We start from the raw sequence: 17,073 nt of genomic DNA, 5'->3' as shown, positions 1-17,073 counted from the left end.
TTTCAAAGATCCTGGCTGGTATTCCTCTTCAGTGTGAAGAATATACTGTTCCAGAAAGAGTAAAGATATGAATAAATGATGATGAGATGTCATTGGTTAATATTTCAAATGTATTTTTTTTAATGTGTAGGTTTACTTGTGGAAGACAACTTTGATTGCACCTGAAGTGTTTTTCATTCTTGCATTCTTGGAAATCATCAGCATTGTACCAAAGAAGTGTTAACCTAGAAAGTGATTTTTAAAAATCTCTCTTCGGTTTCCTTATAGGATAGTAATAGCTGTATTTATGTAACAAAGTATTACAATTTTTAATGCTATCATTACTAAAGAATTGAATGTGTCAGTGTTTTTCTTTTATATAGCCAAAAGAATGAAAACAGATACAGTGTACATTGCAAGACTTTCTTTGCTAGAATGCCTAATTTACTACCATCATGTCTGTGTTTTTAATGGTGTTTTCTCTTGATTTTCAGTATTCAGAGGATATGAAGCACAAGACCACTCTTCTGGAGCTTCAGAAAATGTTTACATATTTAATGGTATGTTTAAGAATCATGGAGGCTAGGGCCAGGCACTGTGGCTTATGCCTGTAATTATAGCATTTGGGGAGGCCAGGGTGGATGGATGGCTTGAGTTCGAGAGCTTGAGACCAGCCTGGGCAACATGGTGAAACCCCGTTTCTACTGAAAAAAAATTAGCCAGGCATGGTGGTGCATGCCTGTAGTCCCAGCTGCTTGGGAGGCTGAAAAGGGAGGATCCCTTGAGCCCAGGAGGCAGAGGTTGCAGCAAGGTGGGATCTCACTACTACACTCGAGTCTAGGTGACAGGGTGAGACTGTGTCTCAAAAAAAAAAAGAAATATGGAGGGAAACAATTGGGTGTACCCTGTGACAAAACCTAAAAACGTTAAATGGAGCTCGTTTGAACTGGCTTTGTCATAACTACGTACCTTTCTTTTTCTTACTTTTTATTTTATTTATTTATTTATTTATTTATTTATTTTGAGACAGAGTCTTGCTCTGTTACTCAGGCTGGAGTGCAGTGGTGTGATCTCAATTCACTGCAACCTCCACCTCCCAGGTTCAAGTGATTCTCCTCCCTCAACCTTCCAAGTAGCTGGGACTACAGGCGCACACCACCACGCCTGGCTAAATTTTGTATTTTTAGTAGAGACAGCTTTCACCATGTTGGCCAGGCTGGTCTCAAACTCCTGATCTCAAGTGATCTGCCTGCCTCAGCCTCCCAAAGTGTTGGGATTACAGGCGTGAGCCACCGTGCCCAGAGCTGTATGTCAGTTATCTCTGTTATTTGTCATAATAACTTTTAAAAGTTAGTTGTCTACATTCTGTTAATTTGTCCTTTGAAGAATCTGTTGTGTCTCATCCTTTTTCCGTCACAAGGTCTTCCCCTTTTATGCTTGCAGCTTTCTAGCTGATTTATCTTTGTGTCCCTTAATTACAATGCCTAATACTATAAAAGTGATCAATCTTTTAAAAAGATAGTAAATCTTTTAATATTCTTCCCCTGCTTAAAACTCTTGAGTGCTCCTTCATTATGAACAGAATGGTATTCAAGCTCATCACCATGGCACACACCCTCTGGGTTTTTTGCCTCTACCCTTCAACCTCTTATCTCTCTCCATTTGGAGCCCATCACCCTGCTGCTTCATTGCTTGTGGGTTTATTTATGCCATTGTTTCCTACCTATGTCACTTTTCTCCATTTTCTTCTGATGTTCATTTTTCAAGAGTCAGCTTGGTTTCTACCTCTGTAAGAGACCATCTATTCCACAGATTAACCGGAGTATTCCAAGTCACCATGCCTCTTTGTTGTTTCTACCTTGTATATGTGTTACTTTTCTCACCTGTTAAATCTTGAGAACAGAGATTGTGTCATACTTTTTTCTGTATTTTTGACTATTTTTATTTTTTGAGGCAGGGTCTTACTCTGTCACCCAGGCTAGAGTTCAGTGGCACCATCTCGTCTCATGGCAACCTTGACACCGCCCCACTGCCTGGGACCACAGGCATGTACCACCATGCCTGGCTATCTTCTTTATTTTTTGTAGAGACAGAGTCTCACTATGTTCCCCAAGCTGGTGTTGGACTCCTGGGCTCAAGCAATCAACTCACCCTACCCTCCCAAAGTGCTGGGATTACAGGCATGAGCCACCACACCTGGCCTTTAATCTCCTTTTAACAGAGCTGGAAGTGCCATTTGAATTGGCAAATAGAAAATTGCTGGTTTAAATGACTATTTTAAAAGCTATTAAAACAAAGTTCCGGCCGGGTGCGGTGGCTCACACTTGTAATCCCAGCACTTTGGAGGCCGAGGCGGGCGGATCACGAGGTCAGGAGATCGAGACCATGGTGAAACCCCGTCTCTACTAAAAATACAAAAAAATTAGCCGGGCGTGGTGGCGGGCGCCTGTAGTCCCAGCTACTCGGAGAGGCTGAGGCAGGAGAATGGCATGAACCTGGGAGGCGGAGCTTGCAGTGAGCCAAGATTGCGCCACTGCACTCCAGCCTGGGTGACAGAGCGAGACTCCGTCTCAAAAAAAAAAAAAAAAAAAAAAAAAAATTCAATCTCTGGGAAAGTTTATTCAGCCTGTAAAGGTTGTATATTTTATGCTTTGCAATATAGATGTGAGTGTGTTTTTTTGTTTTGTTTTGGAGATGGTGTCTCGCTCTGTTGCCAGGCTGGAGTGCAGTGGCACGATCTCGGCTCACTGCAACCTCTGCCTCCTGAGTAGCTGGGACTACAGGCGTGTGCAACCGCACCCGGCTAATTTTTGTGTTTTTACTAGAGATGGGGTTTTACCATGTTGGCCAGGATGGTCTCAATCTCTTGACCTCATAATCCGCCTGCTTCGGCCTCCCAAAGTGCTGGGGTTACAGGCGTGAGCCACTGTGCCCAGCTGTGAGTCATTTGAGTCTCAGATTTCTTCCTAGAAATTTCTTGACTTGAAAATACAAATATCCTAGGTAATCTGAGAATCTTCTAGCACCAAGACCATTAAATTAAAAATACTATGAAAATTAAACAGAAAGAAATAGAAGCGACCATTTTAAAACTAACTTTGTAGATTTACTACCTGTTCTTTTTTGTTATGTGTTCATTGAAGAACCTATAATTTTCTTATTTTTGTCTGACACTTAGAGTGTTCCCCTTTTTATTTGCAGGAGAGTGAATGCAAAGCATATAATCCTAGACCTTTCTGTAAAACATACACCATGGATAAGCAGCCTCTGAATACTGGGGAACAGAAAGATATGACAGAGTTTTTCACTGATCTGATTACCAAAATCGAAGAAATGTCTCCAGAACTGGTTAGTATCAGAATACTGAAAAGTTTCTTTGAAATTTGAACAAATTTGCCTGCATTTTAACTAGTTTCATGTTTTTTGTTTGTTTTATATTGAAGAAAAATACCGTCAAAAGTTTATTTGGAGGTGTAATTACAAACAACGTTGTATCCTTGGTAAGTATTATACCTGGTTTTTACTTTTTGGAGATCTTAATATATTTTCATTTATATTATAATTTACTAGTTTTTACTAATTTTTTTATGTCTATTGATTAGGATTGTGAACATGTTAGTCAAACTGCTGAAGAGTTTTATACTGTGAGGTGCCAAGTGGCTGATATGAAGAACATTTATGTGAGTAATAATGCACATAATTTTTTTACTTTATGCTTTTAACTATTTGTGTATAGCAGGTTTATGTTTGTCATCTTGATATTTTTGAACTTTTTTCATGTTTTTATGTATTTTCTTCTTACTGTACTATTCAAATAAGAATTAAAGGTCAACCATAAAGCTTTTTTTTTGCCCAATCAAAATTTAAATTTTTAATTAACCCTTCAAAAAAGTTACTAAGATTCATAGAATATCTTAATATGAGGAAAAACAGTTTTTTACTAAAATTTAAGAATTCACTTTAAAAAAAATTTTTTTTTGCGAACATTCTGTCAAAATTGTAATTGCCACCTTTTGTATATTTGCATGCTATAAACAATAATGTGAAACTTTTAAATGTGGTTTTATACACAGGAATCTCTTGATGAAGTTACTATAAAAGACACTTTGGAAGGTGATAACATGTATACTTGTTCTCATTGTGGGAAGAAAGTACGAGCTGAAAAAAGGTATACTTTTTCAAGTGTGATTTTTATTATTTTCACTGTAGAAGTGAAAGACAAACTAAGGGTAAACTAAGATTAAACTCTGATGGAAATTATATGATTAAGGTAAAATCAGCTGCATGGAGCTCAGTCTCATGGAGCAACTTTTCATCTAGTTGTTCAGTGAATTACCATTTATTTTGACATATACTGAGCTGTATGAAAGTGGTAATCACTCAACTTGAAACAGTGTAGATTTTGGGGAGCAGATATGTGGACGATAAGTACATTGATCATTTTCATCATTATCTGTATCGAGTCTCAGATGTCTAGCTTTTGTGGCATTTTCTTAGGTAATGCAGTGGAACCCCTTATCCTCGGGAAATGTTGCAAGACCCCACAATAGATGTCTGAAACCTCAGATTGTACTGAACCCTATATATACTGCTTTTTGCTGTGCATAACATACCTATGATAAAGTTTAAATTACAAATGAAGCTCAGTATTCTTGCCCTTTGGGGCCGTTATTAAGTCAAATAAGGGTTACTTGAACAGAAGCATTGCAATACTATGACAGCCCATGTAATAAGAGAGCTACTAAGTGACCAATAAGTGGGTAGTGTCTGCAGCACAGATAAGCTGGACAAAGGGATGATTCATATCCTAAGCAGGATGGTACAAGATTTTATCATGATACTCAGAACACCACACCACTTATGAATTGTTTATTTTTTGAATTTTCTGTAGTAGCTAACTAGGGACTTTTGTACTAGCTAGCCTTTCCAAAGGATTTTTTATTTAGCAAGCACTGTTCTGAGAACTTTAATCCCGTTAATCCTCACAGAATTTCTTTGCAATAGATGCTGTTATTATCCCCATTTTACATGTGAAGACATGGAGTCACAGAATAAAGAAACTTTCCCAATGCTGATTCCTAAGATACAAATAAGCAAATTTCAGGGGAGATAATCAAGTTGTATTTGAGTTGTCATTGGGGCATCCGGGTAGAAAGGTCCTGCAGGCAGTTGGCTGTTGCAGTTAGAACTTGGTGAGGGGTCTAGAGTAGAGGTAGATTTGGCAGTTAGTAACTGTTGAGTTAGAGTGTTAAATAAGTGTTTATACTATAATACATTCAAGCTGGTTCCCTTCCAGTGTATTGTTGTTATTTTTGGCTATGTGTATTTTGGTACATTGATCAAAAATATTCCTAGCTTTCATTTTTAGTAGAATTTCTTGGAAAATAATAATTTAGTGGTCTTCAAATAAAAATTGCCTTACACATATAGTGTGGGTCCCATCTGTAATCCCAGCACTTTGGGAGTTCAAGGATGTTCACTTGAGCCCAGCAGTTTGAGGGCAACATAGGGAAACACTGTTGCTACAAAAAATTGTAGAAATTAGCCAGACTGGCATGCGCTTACAGTCTCAGCTGCTCGGGAGGCTGAATCGGGAGGATCACTTGAGGCTGGGAGGTAGCTTACAGTGAGCCATGATTGTGCCATTGCACTCCAGCCTCAGCGATAAATTGAGAACCTGTCTCAAAAAAAGAAAAAAAAAATGCTATACTTGTTCTACTAATGCATGCCAAACATTATACAGTTTTTTCCCTTTATTATTCTTTCATGATTCACATGTTCCCCAGGCTGGTCTTGAACTCTTGGGCTCAAACAGTCTGCCCACCTCAGCCTCCAAAAATGCTGAGATTACAGGCATGAAGCCACTGCACCTGGCCAAAAGGCTCTTAAGAGCCATAAAATGGCAAGTTTAGGACAGAGTAGTTGAGTAAACATTTTAATTTTATATTGAAAGACAAATAGAAATTGGATTGAAAAGAGCATCTTATGCAGTTAGTTACTAGGAACGAATGCAGAGAAATAGAAATGTCCTTGAATGTGCAAAAAAATCTAGGATTAGGCCAGCCTGCATTTTTAAGTAGTATATTCACATGGAACAGTAGTGGTATCTCTGTACTAACATAATTTTAACAGAAATGGGCCAATTGAGGAAGTGAACAAAGTGCTTATTATCCTCAGTAGGATCATATTCTGCTCTGTCTTCAGACCTCTGGTTTTCTCAATCTATTCATTTTACCTGAGTAACTTATCAATCACTGTAATAACAATTTTTTACTGATACGCTACTGGCAAAGCATTCTAAACTAAGAAAATGACAGCTGAATAAAAACATTGGGTTTTTCCAGAAGGTAGTTTAGTGATGTGTTTGGTTATTTTTGTCATCTTAATTTAGAATGCTTTGCTGTGCTCTATCACCTGTTCTCCAATCTTTCTGGATCTGCTCATCTCTCTTATTGACACAATGCATGGTTTCACCCCATGCCACAAGCTCATTAGTTATTCTTCAAAATTGTTAGGATGAAGTTCACACTCTACCATTACATACATTTGACTCTGTTATACTTCATTTGCCAGTCTCCCAAATAATCTAAAATAGTGAATTTTTGAACTTTTTATTCCCTCTGCCTGTAACATCTTTCATTCCTTGTTTCCCTAAATTCATACTTTTTTTTATTTTTGACTGTGCTCTTGGTTTAAATAAATTCTCTTTTGATATTTATGTGCAGTGGAAAATTATTCCCTAAAATTCATTTTTTTTTTGTAAATCAGAGTTTGTATATTTTTGTCTGTTTAAATTGAACTTGAACTAGCAATATGTTATGGTATAGGATTTAGCTGACCAGTTGATTTTCTGCTGTTGCTGCTGCTGCTATTGTTATTGTAGTAGCAGCAATTGACACTTAACTGAATGCTGTTTGCCAGGCAAATGCTTCAAAGATAGTATGGGGTAGGTAATCTCCATTTTACAACCCAGCAATTAAGCTCAGACAGGTTAAGTATTATTTAGGGTCATTCATCTAATAAGGGATTACAGCCAGACTTTGCAATTCTGGTTCACAAAAATAAGTGTTTTGATTCCTTTTATTTAGGGAAGAAAAGAAAACTCTGAACCAAAGACCTCCTTGGCCCTGGAGAATGATGGAACCTCCTTTTCATGCTTCCATAGCACCCTTTTGTATCTTTATCATGGTGTTTACCATAGTCTACCATAACATTTTATTTTTCTTATCTTGACATAGGAAAATCTTTTCAGAATGGAAAAAGTAGTGGGTGTGTTTGCTGTTTTTTTAAAAACAAATTAAAATGTTTATTTAACAACTGAATTAAGTATGGAAAGATGAAACAAATGCACAGTCATGTATATACAGTATATCAAGGAGGCAGCCTTTCTAACAAGGATCCTGTAGAAAGAAAAAAATGTCCAAATGGGGAACAGTCCTGGTTTCATCAAGAAGCTTTTATGACATTTGATGTTAAACCTTATGTAAATACAGTAATCTGATGGATTTGGCAAAGATTTTTCATTTCCAGTCTTTTAAAGTAGATACAAATTTGCTTAGAATAAAGCTGATTTTTAAGAGCACACAAAAGTTGAGGACAAAGGATAGGAATAAATTCACAAATGCAGAGTGATGAAGAGTAAAAAGATACTGAGCAACTGACTCATCATCCAAGGTGATTACCTAATAATCAGAGGCTGAAGACCTTATACTGCAAAAGCAAGAATAGTTTCGTATATAAATGATATAGCTGAGTTTGTAGTTGTATCTTGGCTTCTATTAAGAAAAATTAGCATAGTTATGTGTAATCTTTAGTAGACAACCTGCATTCATTTAAATTAAATAATATTTTCTACAACAGTGTAATATAAGGCCACAATATTTATTTTGGACAAACTCTGTAAAGTAGTGATTTTAATATCAGTGTTATTCATTCTTTTGAAATACAGTTTTTTAACTAAAGGTGATAGATAATTTTTAAAGTACTACATACATCAAGACTAGTAAAATTGTTTATATTCAGATATTTATATCTAATATCCAGTGAAAATTTACTACCAAGTTTTTACAGTAGATTTATTTATTTTTGAGATAGAGTCTCGCTTGGTCGCCCAGGCTAGAGTTCAGTGGCACAGTCTCGGCTCACTGCCAGCTCTGCCTCCCGGGTCCACGCCATTCTCCTGCCTCAGCCTCCTGAGTAGCTGGGACTACAGGCGCCCGCCACCACGCCTGGCTAATTTTTTGTATTTTTAGTAGACACCGGGTTTCACCCTGTTAGCCAGGATGGTCTCAATCTCCTGACCTTGTGATCCGCCCACCTCGGCCTCCCAAAGTGCTGGGATTATAGGCGTGAGCCACCGCACCCGGCCTACAGTAGATATTAATCAGTCTGACTTGCCTTTTGATCCCTTAAGTATAATTATAGATTAGCCTGATTTTAGTATCTATTCTTTGATTTTACTTAATTAGGAATGCAGCAGTTATAGAACAAGTAAACACAAGTGATGCAGCCATGCAAGGATCATAACAGCTCTTCAATTAACTATGTGCAAGCTCAAATACATTCCCACTAATGAACTGCCAGATTCCAATTCTTCATGAAAAGGTGCTGGTGGAGTTGTCAGCCACCTTTTAATAGACATTCCCAATCCAGTGGCCAGTAAATGAGAGAACAGCAGAGATGGAAGAAAAACCTTCAGAAATTTTGCAGAGAATATGCCGGCTTTCTTCATGATGCTTGTGTTTCTCATGCTGAGAGTGGCCATGCACGTGGGGTGTTTAATCTGTGAACAGGAGAGAGTAACAGTACCTTCCTTATAGGATTGTTGTAAAAATTATATGCGTTAATGTACAGCAAGCCCTTATGAGAGGAACTCCTTGGTGGGGAATGTTTTCTGGTTAACTCAACCAATCCCATGTCCAGTCTGAGGTTTTTTTTCCAAAATGCTTTCAACTTCGTTCCTTCTCTCAGTATAACCTTCCTCAGACTGAGAGCTGTTTTTCTTTTTTCATTTTTGAGTCTTGCTCTGTTGTCCAGGCTGGAGTGCGGTGGTGTGATCTTGGCTCCCTGCAACCTCAGCCTCCCAAGTAGTTGGGATTATAGGCTTGCACACTACCGCACCTAGCTAATTTTTATATTTTTAGTAGAGACATGGTTTCGCCACATTGGCCAGAATGGTCTCGAACTCCTGGCCTCAAGCAGTCTGCCCACCTTAGTCTTCCAAAGTGCTGGTATTACAGGCGTGAGCCACCGCGCCTAGCCTGAGAGCTGTTTTTCTCTCCAATGCTATGGCTGTCTGTTTCAGCAGCTCTGTTAGTATCTTCTGATGTCTGAGAGCGAGGTATCCTATCACAGTGAGAACTCTTGGAGATATTCTGTCCAGACTCATGCTGGGCATCTAGCAGTACTTTTTCCATGTCACTGGTAGAAATAGAAACTGAGGCTGGAACACTGCCGCCATTCCTATTATTGCTAAAGTGTAATTCTACCAGGAGCCCTGCAGACTCTTCTCCTGCATCGTGGGGACTCTGCTATGTGACATGGTGCTAGAGGGCGGCTGCCAGGCGTCGGGCTGCCCTTCAGTAGTGGGCGATGGGAAAAGGGCGAGCAGGAGTGCTGCTGCCTAGTGCTCAGGGACTGACTGTATAGTTTTAATAAGAATGTGATTTAGAATACTTCTATAGTCTCCCTTCTGTGTAGTTTTGCTTTCTGCAGTTTGTTACCTGCAGACAGGCAAGGTCTGAAAATATTACATAGAAAATTTCAAAAATAATTCTTAAGTTTTAAATTGCCCACTGGACTGAGTAGCATGATAAAATCTGGCACAGTCCCCACCTGGGTTGTAAACCATCCCTTTGTCCAGCATGTCCATGGTGTATACACTACTTGTTCATTAGTCACTTAGTAGCCCTTTTGGTTACCTTTGCAATATTGCACTGCTTGTATTCAAGAAACCTTTATTTTACTTAATGGCACCAAAGTGCAAGAGTAGTGATCATAACAGTTGGGCTTTGCCAAAGAGAAGCCGTAAAATGCCTTAAAGCTCTCAACTTAATATGAAAAGAAAAAAAATCATATGACGAGGTTGCTAAAATCTGTGAAATTGTGATCAGTATATTGTTAGAATTGTTTTATTAATACTTGTTAATCTCTTGCTGTGCCTAATTTATAAATTAAACTTTATCTGGAATATGGAAAGAAAACATACGATGAGGTTGCTAAAATCTGAAATTGTGAACAGTATATTGTTATAATTGTTCTGTTTTATTAATACTTGTTAATCTCTTGCTGTGCCTAATTTCTAAATTCACTTTGTCATAGGTATGTCTGTTTAGGAGAAACCATAGTGTATATAGAGTTCAGTACTGTCCTCAGTTTCAGGCAGACACGGGGAGTCTCGGAAGGTATCCCCTGCGGATAAGGGGGACTACTATGCTTCTTAACTCTGAGTTGAAAATTGAAATGGATTTGGCATAACAGAAATCAAACCAACTGAAGTTATTTGTGAAAAATAATCTTTATTAATTTTTTTCTTGTCTCTCAGGGCATGTTTTAAGAAATTGCCTCGCATTTTGAGTTTCAATACTATGAGATATACATTTAATATGGTCACGATGATGAAAGAGAAAGTGAATACACACTTTTCCTTCCCATTACGTTTGGACATGACGCCCTATACAGAAGATTTTCTTATGGGAAAGAGTGAGAGGAAAGAAGGTGATTTTTCCATTTCTTTCTCTTTTCTGTGATTATTATAAATCTCCATAACAAGGTAGTCATAATTATAAAGTTGTCATCAACTACACAGTTAACAAAAATTGAATCTTAAAAGGGAGAAGGTTAAGACAATGTCATGCATTCAGTCAGTTAACCAGTAAACATTTAGTATCTACTAGGACCATGTTCCTAGGCACTCTTCTGTATACTGGAGACACAGTGGTGAACAGGATAAGCACGGTTGTTGCTCTTGTGGAGCTTAGATCTCGTGGGGTAAGTCTTTTTATTTTGTTTTTTTGTGGGTTTTTTGTTTTTTTTTTTTTCTCTCAGACAGTCTTATTCTGTCTCCCAGGCTGGAATGCAGTGGCACGATCTTGGCTCACTCCACCTCCCAGGTTCAAGTAATTCTTGTGCCTCAGCCCCCCCAGCAGTGGGACCATAGGCACGCACCACCAGGCCAAGCTAATTTTTGTATTTTTGTTAGAGATAAGGTTTCGCCGTGTTGGCCAGGCTGGTCTCAAACTCCTGACCTCAGGCGATCCACCCGCCTCGGCCTCCTCAAGTGCTTGGATTACAGGTGTGAGCCACTGTGCCCAGCCTCTTGCTCATTTATCCTTCTTTAGGAATAAGTTCTGTTTTGCCTAAACTAGGGTCCTGGCAACGTCTTATTTGTACAAAGAGTTCTGATTAAAATTTTAAAGATTTGGAGAAGCCACTTACAGTGTATGCTAAGCTTCAGGAAAGAGAACCATGTTATAATCTTTAACTCCAGTGCCTAGCACTTAGTGAGTATCCAATACATGTTTTACGCTCACTCAATGGGAGATGAGAGGAGTAAACAATGAATGCACACTATTTTTTCAGGAGACATACCCTTTCCTTGAAGAGAGTAGAGAAGATGGAAACTACAGCTATAAAGAAGTACAGAGTTAAGACGGAATTATTACTGTTAGGCTTGGAGTATATTTATACCTTGTAGAAGGCTGGGCGCAGTGGCTCACGCCTGTAATCCCAGCACTTTGGAAGGCTGAGGCAGGCGGAGCACCTTAGATCAGAAGTTCGAGACCAGCCTGGCCAACATGGTGAAACCCTGTCTCTACTAAAAATGCAAAAAAATTAGCTGGACGTGGTAACACACGCCTGTAATCCCAGCTACTTGGGAGGCTGAGGCAGGAGAATTACTTGAACCTGGGAGGTGGAGGGTGCAGCGAGCTGAGATGGCGCCACTGCACTCCAGCCTGGGCAACAGAGCGAGACTCTGTCTCAAAAAAATAAAAATAAGTTGTAGGACATGGACCAGTAGAGATGACAGGCGAAGTTAAGAAGTGGGCATTGTATGTATACATCCTACTTTTTAGACCTATTATTAAACCATTTGAAAAATTAGGTGCAGTGACACATGCCTATGGTCACAGCTATTGGGAGGCTGAGATGGGAGGATCACTTGAGCCCAGGAGTCCAGGGCTGCAGTAAGCTATGATTATGCCACTGCATTCCAGCCTGGATGGTAGAGCAAGACTCCATCTATTTGAAAAAAAAATTTCTTTCTGGAAAAGCAGAGCAGAACCTCCTCACAGCTGTGCTTCGTTGTATTTCTTGTGATGTTTCCACTTGTGGAGATAGCAGAATTTATGCTAGGATAAAGGAATTTGTTAGGCCACAAGTGATGCAGTCAGATCCTGGCACAGCCTCCGTAAGCATATGTACACTCCTCAGCCACTGCCTTGACACCTTGACCTAATTATCTCTTCATGTTCCAGTTCAGACTGTACCCTCAAGTCAGCCATATGTCATCATTTCCTTATTCCGTATTCTACTTTTTCCTTTCTGTGTGGTAGTGGGCATACAGATCATAAATCATACATTGTCTTCAAACTTACTAGACCATTCTACATTTTTTTCCTCAGTATATTTTATTACCTTTAGATTTTAAATCTTTCGGGATAGGAAGTGTACCTTTTTCTTTATTTTCTCTTAATACATAATGTTTTTTATTAACTGATGTGTATTTGGAAGCTGCCAGTACATTGGTTCATTTTCCTTTTTTTTTTTTTTAAAGGAAACCATGTTTAAACCACTTTTCTTAACATGAGAATAAAAGAAGTATGCTAATTCCTTTTTAGGTCTTATGTTTGTCTGCTCCTAGTAAACATTAAATAGAATGGAGCATTTTATATTACCTATTTCAAAAGACTAGTCAGATTAAACAAAAATATTTTATATTTATACTTTATATTGAAGTTGTCCATAATTATATACTAACACATGGTTGTTTATCTAGTGGTTTGTAGAATATGTCCTTTATGGTAGTAGGCTAAGGATGGTAAATGACTAGCAAATAGTTGTTTTGTACCTATTTAATGTATAAACTATTTGTGCCTATTTCTGTAAATAAAGTTTATTATAAAAAGTGATTCTAAGTAACTCTTGTGACATTGGGAAAATTATTTTTATTTTATTAAAATGACTTTAATAATATATTGTAATTAGTAAAGTTTATTTTAAAAAGTGTTTCTAAGTAACTGTTGTGAAGTTTGGAAAATTATTTCCATTCTATGTAAATCATTTCAGGTTTTAAAGAAGTCAGTGATCATTCAAAAGACTCAGAGAGCTATGAATATGACTTGATAGGAGTGACTGTTCACACAGGAACGGCAGATGGTGGACACTATTATAGCTTTATCAGAGATATAGTAAATCCCCATGCTTATAAAAACAATAAATGGTGAGTTTTAAATATTTCAAAACTTTTTTCCTTTAAGAATTTATGGTAGTTTTCTGATATGTTTTCAGTGCTTAGTTTTCTACAAACTTCCCACAAAAGTTGGAAACGAGGCAGACAAAATTTTTAAATGAAGATAACTTTCAACAGACAGTGTAAATCAGTTCTTAAACATACGAATCTTTTAACTCTTGAGAATTTGAATCCTTTCCTCGGAGAAATGAACACACAGTTTTGCAGACAACTTTAGGAGATTTATAGACAACATTTCAACTCTTATCTTCTCTATTCATTCAAGAGCTGTTTATTGACTATCTTCTGCAGGGTAGCCTTATATGTGCCATTAGAAGTTACCTGCATGCTCTGCTTGTTTCACCTCCTATTGGTGGACCACACACACTTTCTTTTTATCCTTTTATCAGGTTAATGGTTGGAAGTCATTAAACCAGTCCCCAGTACCTGTTTTTTGGTCTTCAGATATTGTTAGGTAGGGTGTGGCCTATTCTAGGTACTATATGTGTGCTAGGCACTGTTCTAAGTGCTGGGGATATTGCTTTGAAGAAAATGTACGATTGTTAATTGATTTTCAGTTAGCGGAATAGTTTCATTGAGTTATTTTTCACTCCTTCACCCATCGTGTCCATGGTGCCTTTTCCTTTTTTTATCCATTTGAATGGTTCCATAAGTATATTTTGAATCTTTTTTTAATCATAAATTTTGAAATGGTACCTGTCTTTGAAAGTTCTCTCATCTCTTAATTTTTCCTAATAGCGTTACATGTTATGTTTAAGCAAACTGTTTTATTTCTTTTATGAATTCTTTTGTTAATCCTAGGTCATAAATGGATCTATCTGATTATAAGGTGCTTAAGAGTGTGTTATAGGCCGGGCGCAGTGGTTCACGCCTGTAATCCCAGCACTTTGGGAGGCCGAGGCGGGCGGATCACAAGGTCAGGAGATTGAGACCATCCCAGCTAACATGGTGAAACCCCGTCTCTACTAAAAATACAAAAAATTAGCTGGGTGTGGTGGTGGGCGCCTGTAGTCCCAGCTACTCAGGAGGCTGAGGCAGGAGAATGGCGCGAACCCAGGAGGCAGAGGTTGCAGTGAGCACAGATCGTGCCATTGCACTCCAGCCTGGGTGACAGAGCGAGATTCCGTCTCAATAAAAAAAAAAAAAAAAAAAAAAAAGACAAAAGAGTATGTTATAAAATTATATTTCCAATTTCTAGTAGATTAGAATTGTAAAAATAAGAACTTAGAATTTACCTCATGAAATAATAATTTGACACTTGTGACATTGGTTATTCAAAAAATAGTAGACATAATATGAAGCTACTCATGTGCATACTGGATTAATACTGTATGCTCTATTTTAGGTATCTTTTTAATGATGCTGAGGTAAAACCTTTTGATTCTGCTCAACTTGCATCTGAATGTTTTGGTGGAGAGATGACGGTAAGTTTTATTCAGAAATATAAATGGTTTGTGTCTTTCCAAGTGCTTTGTCATATCATAAAATCCAGTAGCAGAGTCGCTTAACTTTCTTTTAATTGCTATGATTAAATAAAAAATTTATTCAATTGATATTTATTGGAAGTTTAGTATGTTCACAGAAATATTTTTAAAGTGCTATTTCTGCTTTCCACAACAGCCTGATGAAGAAGGTAAGACAAATAAAAAGCTTAGTAGTATGAATTACAGTGCCATGAGAATAAGGATTGAGTAAATTGTTTACTCAGTGAATTCTGTGGGATCAGAGCAAAAAGAAATTACTGTTTACTGACTTAATCTGAAAAATCTTTGACAAGGGAGTCTCTCTTAGCTTACTGTGGCTCAAGAGGCTACCTGATTCACAATAAGAAAAAAAGAAATTAAAAAAATGTTTGGCAAGGAAGTTTGCTTGAGCTAAGTTTTAAAGGATTGTTCTTTCAGTGCTTTTTATAACACCAGCAGGAACCTGGATAACACTAGATACTGGATAGAAAAAGGACATCTTCTCTGTGACATAATTGAGAAAAGACTTTTTTGTTTTTCACCCCCGAGTCGGAATCTTGCTGTGTCGCCCAGCCTGGAGTGCAGTGGCGCAATCTCGGCTCACTGCAACCTCCACCCCCTGGGTTCCAGCTATTCTCGAGTCTCAGCCTCGGGAGTAGCTGGGATTACAGGTGCCTGCCACCATCCCCAGCCAATTTTTGTGTTTTTAGTAGAGGTGGAGTTTCACCATGTTGGCCAGGCTGGTCTCAAACTCCTGAACCCAAGTGATCCACCTACCGCAGCCTCCCAAGTGCTGGGATTACAGATGTGAGCCACGGCACCTAGCCAACAATAGATATTTAAAGGAAATTTATGTTGGAGTATTGTAATAATTTCACTTCTCTATAGACAGTTTGTCCTATTATCAATTTTCTGAGAACTGTTTTAAAATATTCTCTTGATTCTCACAAGACAAATATTAGTCATTTCCGTTTCATAGATTAGCCCAAATAAAGTTTTTGTTTTGTTTTGTGGTTTTTTTTTGTTTTTTTTTTTTTTTTTTTTTTTGAGATGGAGTCTCGCTTTTTCACCCAGGCTGGAGTGCAGTGGCTCAATCTCGGCTCACAGCAAGCTCCGCCTCCTGGGTTCACACCATTCTCCTGCCTCAGCCTCTCCGAGTAGCTGGGACTACAGGTGCCCGCCACCACGCCCGGCTAATTTTTTGTATTTTTAGTAGAGATGGGGTTTCACCGTGGTCTCGATCTCCTGACCTCGTGATCCGCCCGCCTCGGCCTCCCAAAGTGCTGGGATTACAAGCGTGAGCCACGCGCCCGGCCTAAAGTTGTTTTTTGACTTAACCATATTTGTTATGAATTAACCATTTACAGTCTGGATTTTATAGTTGATCTTAGTCAAAAGTTGAGAAATGATACACTTTCCAGATTTTAACGAAGGGCTTCCTTATTGCTTCTCAGTGTTCTTGTCTCTACTCTGCTGAATGGAAAAAGAAAGGCAGTCCACTTGCTAACAATTCAGAAATGGGTAGAATAGGGAAGTAAATATTGAGTTACTACTAAAGCCACCACTAAACCAATTGTATCTGTAGATGTTATGCCTAGAATGTTTCTTTTTTTTTTTTTTTTTTTTTCTTTTTTTTTTTTGAGACAGTCTCACTCTGTCACCAAGCTGGGGTACGGTGGCGTGATCTTGGCTCACTGCAGCCTCCAACTCCTGGTTCAAGCTATTCTCCTGCCTCGGCCTCCCGAATAGCTGGGATTACAGGCACGCGCCACCATGCCCAGCTAATTTTTGTGTTTTAAGTGGAGACGGGGTTTCACCATGTTGGCTAGGATGGTCTCAATCTCCTGAGCTTGTGACCGCCCACCTTGGGCTCCCAAAGTGCTGGGATTACAGGCATGAGCCACTGTACTCGGCTGAATGTTTCCTTTAAAAAAAAAATGAAGGAAGAAGAACAAGGCTCTTCTCTTAAAAATTGCAGGTCCACTTTTTTTTCTTTTATATATTTTATGGTAAAGTATCTTTAAAAAAATGTTTTGAGGCCGGGCATGGTGGCTCACGCCTGTAATCCCAGCACATTGTGAGGCCGAAGCGGGTGGATCACCTGAGGTCAGGAGTTCGACACCAGCATGGCCAATGTGGGGAAACCCCACCTCCACTAAA

General features: G+C 38.5%; 1 protein-coding gene and 1 pseudogene across 3 annotated transcripts in view; one reads left to right on the top strand and one right to left on the bottom strand.

Annotated features, from left to right (window-relative positions):
* USP34 (ubiquitin specific peptidase 34) overlaps positions 1-17,073 on the top strand; it is a 288,791-nt gene that overhangs the window by 215,721 nt on the left and 55,997 nt on the right. For all 3 annotated transcript variants that reach the window (XM_030827871.1, XM_030827873.1, XM_030827872.1), the window contains exons 44-51: positions 474-539; positions 3,181-3,327; positions 3,423-3,479; positions 3,582-3,659; positions 4,053-4,147; positions 10,523-10,695; positions 13,267-13,420; positions 14,796-14,874. In XM_030827871.1, the coding sequence (XP_030683731.1) occupies positions 474-539; positions 3,181-3,327; positions 3,423-3,479; positions 3,582-3,659; positions 4,053-4,147; positions 10,523-10,695; positions 13,267-13,420; positions 14,796-14,874 (849 nt within the window). The remainder of the gene's footprint in view (positions 1-473; positions 540-3,180; positions 3,328-3,422; positions 3,480-3,581; positions 3,660-4,052; positions 4,148-10,522; positions 10,696-13,266; positions 13,421-14,795; positions 14,875-17,073) is intronic.
* On the bottom strand, positions 8,513-9,520 carry LOC105738555 (annotated as a pseudogene).

Source organism: Nomascus leucogenys, chromosome 14 (assembly GCF_006542625.1).
Source record: "Nomascus leucogenys isolate Asia chromosome 14, Asia_NLE_v1, whole genome shotgun sequence".
In the NCBI taxonomy this organism is placed as follows: Eukaryota; Metazoa; Chordata; class Mammalia; order Primates; family Hylobatidae; genus Nomascus; species Nomascus leucogenys.
Note: the sequence above shows the minus strand (reverse complement) of the source record. Positions and strands in the feature narration are given on the sequence as shown.